The 16,643-nt window shown below is 41.6% G+C and overlaps 1 protein-coding gene across 6 annotated transcripts in view; it reads right to left on the bottom strand.

Annotated features, from left to right (window-relative positions):
• Positions 1 to 16,643, bottom strand: part of PIK3C2G (phosphatidylinositol-4-phosphate 3-kinase catalytic subunit type 2 gamma) — a 203,685-nt gene that overhangs the window by 166,300 nt on the left and 20,742 nt on the right. For all 6 annotated transcript variants that reach the window (XM_038154909.1, XM_038154910.1, XM_038154913.1 and 3 more), the window contains 4 exons: positions 15,969 to 16,126; positions 13,971 to 14,082; positions 7,036 to 7,138; positions 1,758 to 1,828 (listed from right to left, as the gene is read on the bottom strand). In XM_038154909.1, coding sequence (XP_038010837.1) covers positions 1,758 to 1,828; positions 7,036 to 7,138; positions 13,971 to 14,082; positions 15,969 to 16,126 — 444 coding nt within the window. The remainder of the gene's footprint in view (positions 1 to 1,757; positions 1,829 to 7,035; positions 7,139 to 13,970; positions 14,083 to 15,968; positions 16,127 to 16,643) is intronic.

The following is a 16,643-nucleotide window of genomic DNA, read 5'->3' as shown; positions in this document are numbered from 1 at the left end:
CACAGCCTTACCCAGCTCAAAAATATATCTGAACATATGAGCTTGCCTTGTTGTCTTTTTCCATGGAGGTGAGCATGTTTATTAGCATGGCTGGTCAAAATGCAGGTTAAAATGCAGAATAATTTCCTAAATTACAATGCTAGTTCAGAAAATTAGCATATTTTCCATCAGTTTATTTTCCCCTGGAGAATTTTTGGCACAAAGTAGCCATAATTTTGCATCATTAATAGGAAACAAACCCAGCAAGTTGTAATGATGATTGAAATACCCCGGCTAATGCTATCCTGAGTCCTTGTCTGCCAGATAACTAATAACACCCATATCTTATCACACAGACATACCTCGTACTTGTGCATCATTACAGCTGTGGAGAAATATGGCAAGCCTAAGCAACCCATGAACATTTAGTACTTCTTTGATGTTAAGGACATTTTTATTTTTAGCTTTTAGCGAGTCAATATGGTGCAAGAGTTTTGAAAAGGAAATGAGAAAAGCACAAACAGGAGAGGCAGTCTGAGCTCCCAGCTGGTCTATATGGGAGGAGGATGACAAGTACATAGCATGGACTTGCAACTTTCATTTTTCAGTCTCCTGGCAGCAGCACCTACTATGGAGAAATGCTAGGTTCCCCTTCTAAAATGCTCTTTTATCACCATTCTGCCCCACTAAGCAGTGCCCAAATGCATGCCTGGGCCCAGAGGGTTGTGGTGAATGGAATTGCTGGGAGCTTCTCCAGTGTGATTGTCCTCAGAGTTGTGTCCCTCACAACAAGAAGGACACTGAAGTGCTGGAGGGCGTCCAGAAAAGGGAGCAGCGCTGGGGATGGGTCTGGAGCACAGTTCTAATGGGGAGAGGGAGACGGGATTGCTTAGCCTGGAGAAAAGGGACCCACAACAAATGATCCTGCCCTGCAGACATCCTCTGTGCTCCTGAATTTCATACACTTGTCATCTGTAAAATACATGTCTTCTACTGAGCAAGGACCAGAATGGAAATTTGGGCCATGCTCCTAGGAAGCCAGATGGGTCCCCAGTAAGCACCAGGTACCCCCCTCAAATGAGTCACTACCCCTCTGTTTCCCTCCATCTGCTAAATGACAGGTGTGTCATGTAAGTTTACTATTGTTGGCAAAGTACTTTATAACACACTGCAAAAAGTGTCAATAGCTCCTTTATCTAAAATTAGAATTTATCTAAATGGAATACAATTAAAGATGAATGAGGAAACTGTCTCGTTTAGTGTTTGTCCATCACAGGCTGGCTTTACAATCAGCTTCATTTTGACTGCCAAGTTAAAGGCTAATCATAGTTAGTCTCCATTAAAAAAGAAAAAAAAACTTAAAAAAAAAGGCTTAAAGATCACTGAACTGTGAAAATATAGTCCTAATGAAGAGCAAACCCATTATTTTTACAATATTTAACCTCAAAAAATCTCTAACAGCAATGCACAAATGAAAATTTTGACATCTTCAATCATGTAATCATGGGAATCTTTGGGAAAAATGAAACCGTCAATGAAATCTTCAGTAATATGAAAAGGAGACAATTGGGAAAAATTACACGGATCCAAAAAACATTGATTTTTGCTAAGCAACAGCTAACGCCTGAAAAGAAAAAGTCTGAAATAGCGAACCTATTTGTCTTTCTCATTGGTATAATTCCTGTCCTCAGTAGTTTCCAGAATTGTCCTTTGGTGCAAAAAGGCTTCCTACAAATATAAACAATTAGAAACATAAATACTGCTGAATAGCAGCTTACCAAATCAGTCTCCAGGCACAAGTGTCTTCTAACAGCTCATTCACACAGAACCTTCTTTGGTCATCCCCACACTGTGGAAGAGAGGTGTAGGGTGACATACGTTACTCTGATAAAGAAGAACGTATATTGGAGATGTTAACATGGTATTTTCCAAAGTCAGAATGTTCTCAACCACGTCCTGGATGTTTTGATCTGAAATTTTATTTGGTGAATATTTTATGTTACACTGGGTGGCACTATACATGTACCAGTGGGGGCAAGAGCGTTCAGGAAAACAAGCTAGCTGGATTTAGAAATATAACTTTAAATTAGATTCAATGGGGGAGCAGGATGTGCTTGAATCCAGGCAGGGAGAGTGGAGGCAGTGGGATATTCTAGTGCCCTGCCTACAGAGGAGACAGGAAGAAGGCAGACAACGTGGCCTAGGGCATACAGCAATTCTTTTTTGGTCTCTGAGGTGGGCCAGAGGGAGAGATGATGCAGAGTGAGAGGTGAAGTGTGACAGGAAGCATCACCCTGGGCAGCTGAGAGGCTTTTCCACTTGAGGGATCTGGGTATTTCTTCCACCAGCTTTTGTTGGGACAGAAAATAAGGTATTTTATTAGGTATGCCAGGAGCAAGTAGGTGTGCAAAGAAAACATCTTCATTGATAAAGATGGTCCCACTGGCAAATGGGTGTACAGAAAAAGCAGAGGACTTTGGGGCCTGTTTTGCCTCAGTCTTTAAGACTACTGATAAACCTGGGGCTTCCCAGTCCTCTCAGCTGGAGGAGCACAGCCACAGCAACCTTGACCTTCCCCTTGTGGACACTGGAATTGTAAGGGGTCAGCTGCAGCAGCTGAATGTTCTTAAGTCCACAGAGCCTTGGTAGCATTCATCCTGGAGTACTAAAGGAAAGGAAAGAAGGGAAGAAGAGAAGAGAAAGGAACACAACTCGTTGGTCAGGGATCTAGAGCAGTCATCTAGTGCAACTGCTGGATTATGACATCAGCAATTATGGATCCAATCTGACCATGGATTCACCTAGCAGTGAGCTATAACGTCACAGATGACCCCACATTCTGTGCCAGCTAGGTCAGCCCAGGATTCTTCCCAGCCATAACACATCCAGGCAGCCAGGAACACCCAGGAGGTGCACTGCAGCAGAGGGGGCCTGGCAGGAGAAATTTCCCCCTGGGCAGCTGGGAGGCTTTACACCTCTTGAAAGACCTGGGCATTTCCACCATTCACCCCCAGGGTAGGCCCTGTCCCTTTGCTCATGTGACAGCCAGTGCTGGGAGGCTTTCCCTCTGGAAGGACCTGGGCATTTCCACCATTCACCCCCTGTCCCTTTGCTTGGGTGACACCTGCTGCTGGGAGGCTTGCCCTCTGGAAGGACCTGGGCATTTCCACCATTCACCCTCTGCAAAACCCCTGTCCCTTTGCTTGGGTCACCTGCTGCTGGGAGGCTTTCCCTCTGGAACGACCTGGGCATTTCCACCATTTACCCGCTGGGCAGCCCCTGTCCCTTTGCTCGTGTGACACCCACTGCTGCAGCACTGGCAAGAGGGAGCAGCTCAACACCCTGAGCAAGCCCCTCCTGCCAGCCGGGCTCCAGCACTCTGCCCATCTCCCCTGGCAGGACATGGCATCCCCTGCCAAAGACGACATGGGGCACAGCAGCTCTGGCGGCGGGAGCCAGCGGCCGCAGGCAGCAGCGCCGGAGGCAGCAGAGGACTCGCAGTGCCCCATCTGCCTGGGGCCCATGAGGAGCCCGGCCTATGTCACCTACTGCATGCACAAGTTCTGCCTCACGTGCATCCAGCAGTGGGCCAGGGCCAGGAACAGCTGCCCCGTGTGCCGGCAGCCCATGGAGCAGCTGCTGCGCTCCGTGCGAGGGGACAGCGACCGCAGGCAGAGGACTGTGAGCCGGGCCACCCGCCTGCGCGGGAGAAGGGACTCCGAGAGTGGCCTGGAGTCCCTCATGGAGGTCATGCTGTGGGCAGTACAGGCGGTCCAAGAGCAGCAGCAGCTCTGGGCTGCCAGAAGCCGTCCTGTGGATACCGAGAGCGCCCAGAGGCAGGAAGCAGCTCCAGGGCCCTCCAACGCCCATTCCAGCAGCTTCACACGAGGTGACTCCACTGAGAGAAGGTGAGCGCCTGGCTGGCCCTGCTGCTGCCCCTCTGGAACTACAAAATGGCACTGAATGACTTCGGCCTCTCAGCACCCCCTCTGGTACTTCATCCAATAAACAGCACGGTCCTTTCCAGAGTGTGCGTTTCATGGCCAAAGAATGTTTCTGGGTCCACAAGGCCTCGAGCACTAGAGGACCTAGCTGATCCCATGGCTGGATCCTCTCAGTTCTCTTCCAAAGATCTTGACAGTCTAAGGAGGTCCCAGCTGACTGGAAGTTAGTCAATGTCATTTCGATTACAGGGAGGGCACAAGGAAATGGAAGGGGATGGCAGTGGAAGGGAGAGAGGATATAGTTTAGCTGGTGGGGACCAATAATTTTCATGTAGTCCAACTACCTCACCTCTTCAGGCCTGGCCATAAATGAAAAGCTCATTATGAAGGACATTGTCCGAATGCTTCTTCCTGAGGGACTGATAGACACGAGGCACCAGCCACCCTTCTGGGAGCCCATTTTTTGTGTTTGACCACCCAGCCTGTAAAGAATCACATATGTGTGATAGGATCCAAAGAGGATTTGATGCACTACAGCAACAGGGAAATGAGAATTATTTACTATCTGGTTACATGTGGGTGATTATTATATACAAGATCTGTCAAGATCTTGCTTCTGTGACACTAGTTAAACTACAAACTTAGTGGAGACTCCTAAAATGAAACGTATTCCTTATTTCAAAATTTAGAAGGATCATTTAGATCTGAGGTGAAGTTCTCCTCAAGAGCACATTATTTCACAAAAATAAACAGTAGCTGGGTATGTGCAAAAGTGTCTGAGACAGCTGAAGAATCTTAAAAACCCCAAAGTTTCTGCCTATTTTGATTTTTAAAAGCATCATTTTTGCATCTTTTTATATGAATTCTGAGGGAAGGAAATTTTTTTCCATAACCTGACTCTCAGTCTGTGACTTTCCAATGCATTTTACAACCACGTGTTTTACCTAACAGCAACAAACAAAACTAAGTGAGAGCTCAGTGCAGATCCCTGAATTCAGCGTGGCTCGAGCAGGTTTAGTACACCTAAAGAAATGTTTAGAACTATGTCCAGAGTGAAAGAAACACTGCAGCTCTTTCAAGGCACCCTATCTGCCTCCTCTGTTAGGTTGTTTTGGTTTTTTTTTTGGTCCTGATAGACTTGCTGGCTGTGAGCAGAACCTCTCCTTTCTGTACCAGTGCCCTGTCACAAGCATGCCCCGGAGATGGGGGCAAACTCTGTGTCTGTGACTTATTCCACCTCAAGGGCTGCTCGTGCTCTTTGCTATTATTAGTAACAGGAAATAACTTCATGGCCTGAAGCTTTCAGAGCTGTGCCTGTCCCTGTAAAGGGGTGATCAATAATTCACTTTGAGATCTTAAAATGTCACCCTTCTCACTTAAACCCTAACTGGAGGGTCCACAAATTCTCTGAGATGCTGAATGTATTCTAATGGCCTGAACTACACAATCCCTCTAGAAAGCCACAAATATTTAAATGGTGGAAAAGTCTCCACCTTCTCATCATGACAGGCCTCTGACTTCTCTCATCTGGGATTATGCTAACAAGGTTAACTCTTACATCATTATGTCTGGTAAAATATTAACACTGATATATATGAAAAAAAAAAGGGTTTTGAACTCTCAGGAAATCTGACTTCCTGTCTGCTTTAGTTCAAAAATCCTTTTCTGGAAGCAAGTGAGGCTCTTGTTAGAAACCTGTAAGTATTCTTTGCTGCCTGTCCACTACAAAGATTAATGCTTTCCTGGGATGATCAGAATGTGGGGACATCTGAAATCCTGAAACTCTGAAAAAGATAGGATAGGAAGAGCATTCCCTGGAATTTCAGAGAGTGCTAAAGCTGATAAATCTCATGGCTTTAAAAAACCAAAATCTAATTAAAGGTCACCAACTAACTGAAAGACCTGATTTTGTGTAAAGCCCCTGGCCAAATTTCTTGTTTCTAACTGCTCAGCTGAAGAAAATTTCCTGCTCTGAGTACTTCATAGTAGAGTGACAGCTTTCCACAAAAGGAAAGAAAGCAAGTTTTCACCTTAAAGGAATTGTGAACAATAAGTTATTGGCCAAAGTTAAAAAAGTATCTGGTAAAAAAAAAAAAGAAAAAAACCAGTCACTTATTACTTATAAGTATCCACTTAGATTGGTTATTAAACATAATAGTAACTTGCAGGTACCACCAGATATTTTAACTATGCAACCTGAATTCAGCAGTGTTAGTTAAGGTCAGCAAAAGCCAGGAAGGCAGCCTCCAGGTGCCCTTGGTGCATAGTTGGGCTTCCTTAGCACAGAAACAAGCTTTGAAGTTTCCTAAGAGACTCCTAAACATATAACTGGGTTACAGATTTGAAGATCTATAGTAGATGCTGACCTAGAGAAGGTAAATAACATTTTTATCTATAAACTGTTAAAATGTTAAACATCTCTATCTAGCTAGCTCTAAATATTACACATATATTTGACCTCATCATAGTCCTTTTTCAATGGTCCAGGTAAGACACTGTATCGAGCTTGATGTTTCACTTACGTCTTCCTTCTGACAAAATTGACATGAAAAGAAAGCCCCTACCCTTTTTTGCTAGACATCTGCATTTTGCTAGCCCCTACTCCTTTTTTTGCTAGATATCTGCCCATCTGACCCACACACTGAGAGACTCAGGCTATTACCAGAGCCATGCAAAGCAGGTAATTGGCACTATCTGTGAACAGAGACAACCCACTGCCAGTGAACACTGCCCAGAGCAGAGCTGCTGCTGGACTGCAAACTTTGGGCTGGAAGGAAATCAAAAGTAAGAATTCTCAGACCACCTGAAATAAAACAAGATTAAATTCTGACAAAACTGTTTGGGTTTTTTTTTTTTTTTCCCCCTGAAAAAGTAACCCTTGGCCTTTTTGAGTCGTGTGTTCTTTGCAGTTGTTCACTAGATGCAAGTACAGGAGCAAAGCACAAATGGTCCCCAGGACATTCCAACTGCAGCTCAGCAATAATATATGCATTCTCAGGAAAGTAAATAATCTCTATTTGACTATTACTCCAGGTTGCTAAGTAAAAGGAGAGGTGGAATTTCTTTCCTTCAGGGATGCTGAAGGAAAGGGGAGGAAAGGAAGGTTACTTACTGTTCTAGCCAAACTGTGCTCCAAATGAGCAGCGTGGTGCAGGCGGAGCTGAATGCAGGTGCTTGCCTTGCGGAGACTTTCGTGGCTTCCCAAAGTACAGTTGCTGCAGTTTGGGGAAAAAACAACAAATAAATGGTTATTTCTGCTTGGCACTTCCTGCTTTTATCTTTGCTATCTCTCCTAAAAGCACCAGTAGTTTAAATTCTAAGTGCAAAGAAGACTGAATAATACAAACCCAGTTATTGACACCTACTTCAGGGGAAATGGATTCTGGCATGTTTTCTAGTAAAACAAATAATAACTGCTTAGTTGTATCACTGACCATTAAGTTCTGAAAGAGAACAACAAGGACACAGAGAAAGAGTATTCTTGACAAGCTGCATGTGCTCTCAAACTTGGAGATTATTTATGCATATTCTTCAAAGGCAAACAGTGCAGTGCCCTGGTTATGAATGCACCTCTGCAGAATGACTTGTAGCGTCTGACACCCAACTCAGAAATCAAATATTAGCTGTAGGTCTGGAAACCACATCCATCAAGGCAGGTGACCCTTGGTTCTCAAAAAAGTCTGTTTTCACCCTGTGCAGCTCACACAGAGGTGGCAAAAGCAGAGTTCATATTTTTCTTTCTGAAATCATGTGCCAGCTAAGATCAGACTCAGTCAGCTGGCATGGATCCTACTAACTAAGCTCCTGGTCAAAGATGATCCAGCAGCCCATGACAAGGGAATGCCTTAATCTTATTCGCCTCTTTCCCTTTACCACTCTTGGCAACCTTTTCTAAATTAGAACACAGCCTTGGTTTGTCACTCTTAAAATCATTTGGAAGAAAAATAATTTCATTTTTTCCCCTTCACATCTTGTTTTAAAGAGGTGAAATAATTCAAGAAATATTTGAGGGTTGAGGCAAACATCTTTTTACATTTGAAAAAGTCCTTTGGGATTAATGAAAAAAACAACAATGATTTTTACAAAGGTAAATTCATCACCAAAAGAAGTTAATATGCATCATCACTTACAACTTTGGTGTGTGTTCAACTAGATTCAGGAGGCTTTATTGAGCCTTTGGCTACAGAAACACAAAAAAGGATATTCCATATTTATACAGTTTTACAGCATGGTAAGTTGTTTCAGAACTCCCTGGGCCATGAAGGAAAGAAGATTCTTTTTTGGCTTGAAAAACTCAGTTTAAATGTAAACTGTATTTCTACCTAAAAGGGCTTTTGATGGAATGTCTGAATAAAAAGGGCTGGATTTAGTTAAAAAAAAAAAAATAAACAAAACCAAAATGCTCACCCCTATGAATAAATCATGGAAAATGTGACTTAGATGAGACTCCTCTCTCACATGGCAGCAGAAGTCTTCAGCATAAATGAATGGATCAACTTAAATGCCATTCAGCACATTTACAGGGAACTTACACATCTTGTAAATGTTCTGCTCTCACACTGTAGTCTAAGTAATACAGACTCTCCGCTGAGGTTACACAAGCTGTAAATGTATATATAGGATTCTTTTTTCAAACAAACATATTAAATATTACAAGGGACAAACTCATTTCCATCTGACACAAATACCTGAAGCAAGGATCACCTCTGATAGCACCTCCACGCAGCTGCCAAATTTCTTGATTTCAAGAGCAGAAAGTACAGATATAAGAGTGGGAGAAGTGAACATCAGCACAGTGAAATACCCATACTGGTGCAAAGCATAACCCTGTTATAGCTAAACCCTTCCCAAATCCCTTTTCAAAGCTCAAGTGGCCAATTCCGAGTTCCTGGGGCTGTACCAATGCATGTGTTCTCTTCTGTTCCTCCTCCTCCTCTCATCTCCGTGTTCTGCCTACCCATAGCTTTCCTAAAAGTTCTTCCTCTCCTCATTTCACCCAAGTGTGTTTGCCTCATCACTGAAATGATGAACTCTCTCTTTATCCCCCCTGGCTGAGGAACACATTTAGGGCAGTGCAAGCTGCAGATGGTGCTCTGGGTGGTGGGAAAGGGCTGCACCCCATGAACAGGCCATGAACAGGCACAGACTCTTTTCACAATGAAGGGAGTGTGACTGTCAGAGAGCTCCATAATTGGTCAGACTGGAAAGTTTCCTTAACATTTTAGAACTCCCCCAACACATGTTTTTTACTTAATGCCTATTATTCCTGCTCTTTTCATTCTGCCTCACCTCCAGCCCGTGGACAAGCGTAATAAGAATATTACAGAGACATCCATGAGTCCTGAGCCACCTTTTCCTTATTCCTCCAGGATACAAATTCCTATTGCAATGCCAGTGACAGGAACTGGTACAGCTAGGCGAATACAGAGGAGCTGCACCCTCCTATGAAGTAACAATCTTGAACCACAGATATATAAAAGCTATCTTTTCCAAGTAGAATTTTTCCATGCCACCATGCTTCCAGGCAAAACAAGCTACACCAAGAGAAACTTAATTTTGTTGTTATAACTGGTTTTACATCAGTGGTTTGTGTTAGTTTGTGCTGTGTCAAGCAGATACTATCCATCAGCAAAGTCTTTATTGACACAGCAAGGCTGCCTGAAACACTGCAAGCAGAAGTGGCCACGCAGTTGACTTAATGAATGGATTTCATTTGCACAAAGAGAAAAGTTTTGACAGCTATTGTTACACAAGGGACTAGACAAAATGGATTAATGCCTCAATAAAATAATGTGGAAAGCTGCTCTAGATGAAAAGTGTGCTACAAGAAACAGAAGTGCAGCTTTGCCACAGATTGACAAAGTACCTTTTAGCTGTACCCCAGGCAGATTTGCTACCATATCAGTACTACTAAGATAAAAATGATATATCCCCTTTGGAGGATAACATGATTATTAGTAACTAGTTTATAGCACTCTGAGCTCTGTAAAGGAAACAAAAATGGAAGTGTTACAGCCTTGTTAACTCAACATTTCTCCCCTTATTTTTTTTGCTGAAATTACATGGAGAACACAGCTCTGATGAGAATGCCATGAAGAGAAATGCAGTCTTTGTCTTTAGGAGACGTGGTAATGACTGGTCCCAGTGACTTGCCTGTGGTCTCACAAAATATCTAAATATAAGAAAAGGAAAATCCTCATCATTTGAGACTCCCTCACTGCTTACTTCCCCACAGACAGGTTTACTGATGTGCTCTAAGCTCCAAATCTTAATGCAGTTCAATCAGACTATTTTTTTAAAGTAACTCAGCTAGTAGCATCTCTGAATGAGAAACTTAATCTGCAGTGACAAGAGAAAATTAAGTTTACTTTTCACAAAGAACATATTCATCCAAAGGTGCTTGCTTCTTATGATTTCAATCTGTATGATTATGTCTATGTCAGTCTATAATTAATAGCTTAAACTTCACTTTGAGTGAAAACCAATTTTTATTTAGGTTTCAATTCCCAGAGAGCAGAATTAGTAAGACAAAAAAATGTCATCAATAAGGTCACAGGCGAGCATATTAGAAGAAAAGATAAGCATTCAGATTTTTGAATTCCATTCCCCTGCTCACTGTGGTGGCTGAACTGCAAAGAGCTGTACAAATTATGCCATGTGAGGGTGTGGAGAGAACTTTAAATACTCTGACACCTTAGAATAAAAGGATGTTTAGAAATAAAGCTTATCATTATTTTTGTACTGCGTTCCTTTGGTGATCTACATTACTGCACCTATTGCTAATACACACATCAATAAATAATGAATTTTTTTTTTAAATCTACATTCCTATATTCACATTTTAATATATCCACATTCTCTCATATGTTTTATTAGGTATTTTAAGATGACCTGAGATTATGGCCTGTTTTTCTAAAAATAGAGGATTGATTCATTGCTGACAGATGAGAAGGGGTGGTTTTGGCTAGCTGCTGGCATTAAGAGCCAGGAGTTGACACAAGGTGTTTAAGCACAATTAAATTTACTTTTATATAATATTTTTCATGCAAGGCACCATAACGTCATATTTAGAGGTATCCATTTTAAATCTAAGCAAAGACAGGAAAGTGTGAGAGCAAGATTTAAAGGTAGATCTAGGTTTGTTTGATGGGATGAAAAAGAAAACCAGCAGGTTTCAGCAAAGCCAGGTTTCCCGTAGTAAAACCACCAGAAAACAAAAGAGATTCCAAATCAGAATTCTACAGATGGCTCTGCTAATTACAGACTGGCCTGCAGTCTATATGCTACCTTCTGATACCTTTAAAATGTGGGTATTTGAAATCTGATGCTCTACTCATGAGTCAGGCAGGATGCGAGCCCAAGGATCCGTGCGTAGGAAGGGAGTGATGGACGGTGAGACCGGCTGCTGCTGGCTGTAATGGTCATTAGCACAGAGGTGGTTTTTTTCTTCCCCCTCTCATTCAAAGCTAAATGGATTCTAAAAATCATCGAGTCTTTCAGGTGCTTCTGCAGGAGGTGGGGTGAAGTGCTCATTAATACAATCCCGTATAACAGGAAATGAAAGCTTGTGACAAACCTTGACAAAGCTGTCTGCTTCACTAAAGCACTCTGCTCAGAGAACAATTAATCAAATCACCTTTTTGGCTTCACTTTAGGTGGTTTTTTTTTTTCTGGATTACAGTACAGCAGGAGCAGCAGAGTATTTATTCCCTTTGCTGTTAGAACTTGGGGAACTTCTACTGGAATTCATCCGTGAACTGACTCCAAATACTTTTCTGGGGAAGAACTATGCTCAAGCACATCAAACCTCTCTTAGCAATACTGGGAGGAAACCAATTTGCACTTGAAGATAGCCCACACATAAGAAAAATTTCACCCTGAGGCAACTCCTCAGGCCCTGTTAAACTACCCAAGGGATTCTTAGGGTCTAGGGTTTCACGTTTCAGATCCAGGGCTTTGTTGAAGAGGCAGAAGAAAGGGAGCTGAATTTAACAGCACAATCCAGAATTACAAGCTGCTGAAGTTTTAGTGCAGCTCAGAGCTTTGTGAATGACAGTGGAGGGGCAAAGTAAGAAAGCTGAGAACATTACTGACATTGTTTCACTGCTAATGAGACGTGCAGAGATTCTGCAAGTGCAGGAATTTAGAGTCTGCTATTGATGCATTCTGCCCAACAATGAAAACAAAACTCTTCAGCACATACTGCACTCAGCTCACCCTCAATACAATGGTTCATTATTTCCATTTTTTAGCAATTTCTTTGAAATTACAAGAGCATCTTGGAAAAAAACAAATCCCTGGCCTTCTTCTGTAACTAACAGATCTGTGTATGGCCTGGTTCTCTGCTTGGTGCTTCTGATGTTCTAATGATTTACACAGCACTTTGCTCTTCCAGCTCCTGCCCTACCGAGGTTGGAAGAGCGGGTTTAGAAATGCTGAAGAGGCAATCTTGGCATCTTTAGTTGCCAGATGTAATTCACTATGAACATATGAACATTTGGCCTGCGTGCCTGTGTAAGGGTAGGAGTGCTCCAGATGGATACAGAGCAAAGCTAACTCACACTGTGTGACACTTGCTCTCACAACTGCGTTGCTTTCATTAATCAAACTGACTTGCTCTAGGCCACTTCAGGTAATTTTTGCACTCCACTGTAAATATGACTGCTTCTAGAATCTTCCCTTTCAATTATAGACATAGACCATTTTGTCTAACACTTTTTACACCTCTAACAGCTGAGCTGTGATTCCTGCAGCGCCAGTACCACAGAACACTGCCAGCCCTTCTGCTGAGAGCCAGGGTCCACAAAGCCCAGCTGACAAGTGCCTCCACTTTAGCTGCTTCAACACACAACCTGCTCACTTTGGCTGACACCTGAATTTAAGCTGCCACAGGGCATGAAACAACTAGCTGAGTCCAGCAGTGCTTTCAACCACCACAAGAAAATGAAAATACCTGGATTAATGTGAATCAGAGCATTTATTTCCCTACTTGTAAACTATGTGCATTCAGAAAGACCTGCTTGTATGTTTAATGTGTTTTTTTTTTAACTTGCATTCAGCACCACAGGGCTGACTTCATTTGTTTTGTTACTACTGCAACTGCATATGAAAAAAAATCACCTGCTCTGTAGCTTTAGAACAGTGCATAAATAAATAACACATAATATCACTCTTGAGTGATTTCCCCCTTTGAGGACTTGCTTATAACACCCCTGTGAGTTAGTGGAGGTAGCAGCATCCTTGCATCACAGATGAGAATCGCCCGAAGGACAACAGAGTCAAACAAACAATTAAAAGGTGCACAAAGCTCCCATAAAAGAGGATTTGAATCCTTGCACTGGAGCACACCATCCTCTCTGCAGAACACAAGCACCACATGTTTCAGGAGTTTCAGAAACTACACGTGTATCATGGTCACCACTAGAAACGAAGGGGTGGGACTATCTGCCGGCCAATTCATTGCTCAGATAAACATCAGGCTCGGAGGCTGTGAGATTTTAGAGGAGCAGGCAGTCAGCCATAGCTTAAAGTAGTCACAAGTTTCTCCATTATAAGGAAATAGAGAACTTTCCAAAGCAATAGACACTTGCCACAGAATTTATTTTGCTTTTCTTACCTATCACCTTTACTTCTGCTGCACTGTGGATACTTTTGTCCTATGGCTTCTGTCTCACATGCACACATATGCTTCTATTACAACTTCTAAATTCTTAGGTTACTCTATACAACCACACTCTTACACTATAAACTGTTCACCAGCTTATCAAGACAGTTTCTCACTTATTTAAGGTCTATTCTCACAACTACAGAAATACAAGCTTATTATTTTTCTGCCTAATATCTGTAAACTGTATTTTTATAAACACCATCTGCATACTGTATTTTTACACCAATCTAAGGTTCTTCCAAGGCTGCAGATCAAACCCTTCAGTGTCTGTGGAAGTCCCTGTTTTTCTGTTCCTTACACACGTGGAGTGTTTGGAACGTGACACCCCAGCTCTCCCCGAGGCTCTGTTGACATGCCTGGTGGCTTAATGAGGTACTTACTTTTGTAAGAATTCATCAGCCCCATAAACACTCAGAAGGCATTCCTCCCGGGCTGGGTATTGATTTGTGCAACCGAGGATCTCCACAATTAAGTCGTGAGTGATACAGCCAGCTGTAAATAAAGATAGCAAGGAAAATTAATAGTAGCTTGCTGGAGAATTGCAGGCTACATAGTTGAGCAGAGAAAATAAGGGTTTTTTCCTGTAATTCCTAACTGCTGCAGACTAGCTCCATCAAGAGGAATTAGATCAAGACACACTTGATTTTATTGGTTTGGGTTTTTTTTAAATTTTGCTTCAAATATTCTACCTGACATAGAATCTATGTCCATTTAGAGGAAATGAGCAATTTCTTGGGCAGCTGGAAAGAAGAGATGAGCAATGTTCCCAGGAGGAAAGGAAGAGACAAATGGTATTTTCCTAAGGAACATTTTGGTACATTTCCAATGATGCAAAAGTTGACTCTGTGGCCACTTATGACACAAAAAGGCTCCAGAATGTTACTTGGTATTGTTTCTGCTATGCACACACCCTTTTAGCCATGACAAACAAATAAATTAATATTCCAATGTATTTTTCATCTGCAAAATGTTATATTACTTAATACATGTGCAACACATGTATTAAATATATATTTAATATTCAAAATATTATATTTAGCCACATAATCATATAAAATATACATAATCCCTATAAATTAGGAGGTTCTGTGTCAGTTTGTACAACCTGCATTTCAGAAACACTTCAGAATTTTGAGAATTTTCTCCAGTTTCACTTCAGTTTAAGCCATTTTCCAACACTTGCCAATATGCTTCCCCTCTGTCCATTTTAGAAGAATTGATCACAAATGGAAAAGAACAGCTGCATAATCTAGAAACGAATCTGATAAATCTGGTTTTCCATTGAAGGGGATGGGAAAATTTCAGAGAACAGGTGGTATTTCCAGGGGAGGGGGTTATGATATCAACAAAGCAGAAATAAAACAGAGTAGGTTACCATAGCTTGCTTTTTGCTTTGGTTTGGGTTTCCCCTGGGAAAAACAAATGTATGAATGGATTCAAAAGCTCCTTCTGAAAATGGTAATTTTGTTTGCAAAATGTGCTTTTTTTTCCTTAAAAAGACACTTCAGTTACACATTTTTCTACTGATTTTACCAGTTTAAATCATTTAGCCTTCTGAGAACTTGCCATTGTAAGCAACTCATCTGGTTTGATGTTTAAAGTGCAGTGCTTGCTGGCTGAATTTATGCAATCCAGAAAATGATGAGCAGCACAAAATCTTGAATTAAAATTGCAACATACACTTTTTTCAGGTCACTCATTGGGGAAAAAAAAAAATCCCAAACTTGACAGTATCACTCATTTCCACTCTAGATCCATCCTTCTTTCCTTACTCTTTCAAAAGTTCTTGCCTAACTGAACAATACTTTACATTAGATGGGGCAAAAAAAGAGTAATTCTTCCATCTACTTCAAACTTACTGCTTGCCTAGTCTAAACGAGTTCAGGATAATTAATACTCAGCCTGTTACAGTCAACTAATTCCTTGAAAACAAAAGAAATAATTTAAAAAGACAAAAAAAGACTATGACTTAATAAAGTAGCACAGAAAAAGAGGGGGGAAAATTTCTTTTATTTTTGTGTATGTGGCAGAAATAAAAATTTAAAAATTACTGGAGCTGGAATTAAAGATTCTCCCATTAATCACAGATACAGGATGCACAGGAGCAGTGACAGCTTCTCATAGTCATTATTGACAATCATTTAGATTGGGAAGAGCCTCTTCCCTGCAAAGCTGGGTCAGCACTGAATTCAGACCACCTTGTTCAGGGTTTTGTCTTGTAAGACCTTAAAAGTCTCCAAGCCTGGAGACTCCACAAACTTCAAGGGGAAACTCTTCCAATGCTTAATTATTCTCCTTGATTCTTCCCACCTCCTTGGAATTTCTCCTTTCATTTGATGCCTGATGTGCTTCTCCTGTAGATAACCTCAATCACTTACCATGTTGTGTAAGAAGTAGAGGATGTGGTGAAAAATCTGTCCAAATGCTGAGTTTGAATTTTGTTCCACCAAGGATATGCTCTGGGAACCTTGTTGTGATACTCCAGATTTTCCCAGTATTTGTCTTCAAATCAAAAGCAGGATAGGCATTTCTGATTCTGGAAAAAAACAGGTGAAGAATCTATGTCTAAAGAGGTGTGTGGTTTTGGCCTCTTCTAAGGGCAAAACAAAAAAATTCTGCAAGATCCATGTGGTGATACATAGAGAACTGTTAGAAATAAAATTCTGTGGAGAGAAATGGTAGCAATACAAACTCTGGTTTTGTGCATTAGTGAGATAACTACATACCAGCACACATAACTACATCTATCAATTTAGGGAAACCAGCAGCAAAATCTTCATGAAGTTGACAGAACCACTGCTGAGCTTGACCTCAGTGAAACCAAAAGCAGTTTAAACAGAGACTTCAGTGTACACTGAGCTCGGTAGAAATGACAGTGCTCAAATATGTACTTCAAAAACAGAGTTTTAACACAGAACTAGCCAAGAGCACATGCACAGACACCAGCAGCTAGGACATCTGGTCAAAATGAGTACAGGAACATGCTTCCTATGCACAATCTTAAAGAGTATCCATTTCCACAACTCTCTGAAATCCTCATTACTAAAACCCTG

The sequence above is a fragment of the Motacilla alba genome, chromosome 1A (genome assembly GCF_015832195.1).
Source record: "Motacilla alba alba isolate MOTALB_02 chromosome 1A, Motacilla_alba_V1.0_pri, whole genome shotgun sequence".
Lineage (NCBI taxonomy): Eukaryota > Metazoa > Chordata > Aves > Passeriformes > Motacillidae > Motacilla > Motacilla alba.
Note: the sequence above shows the minus strand (reverse complement) of the source record. Positions and strands in the feature narration are given on the sequence as shown.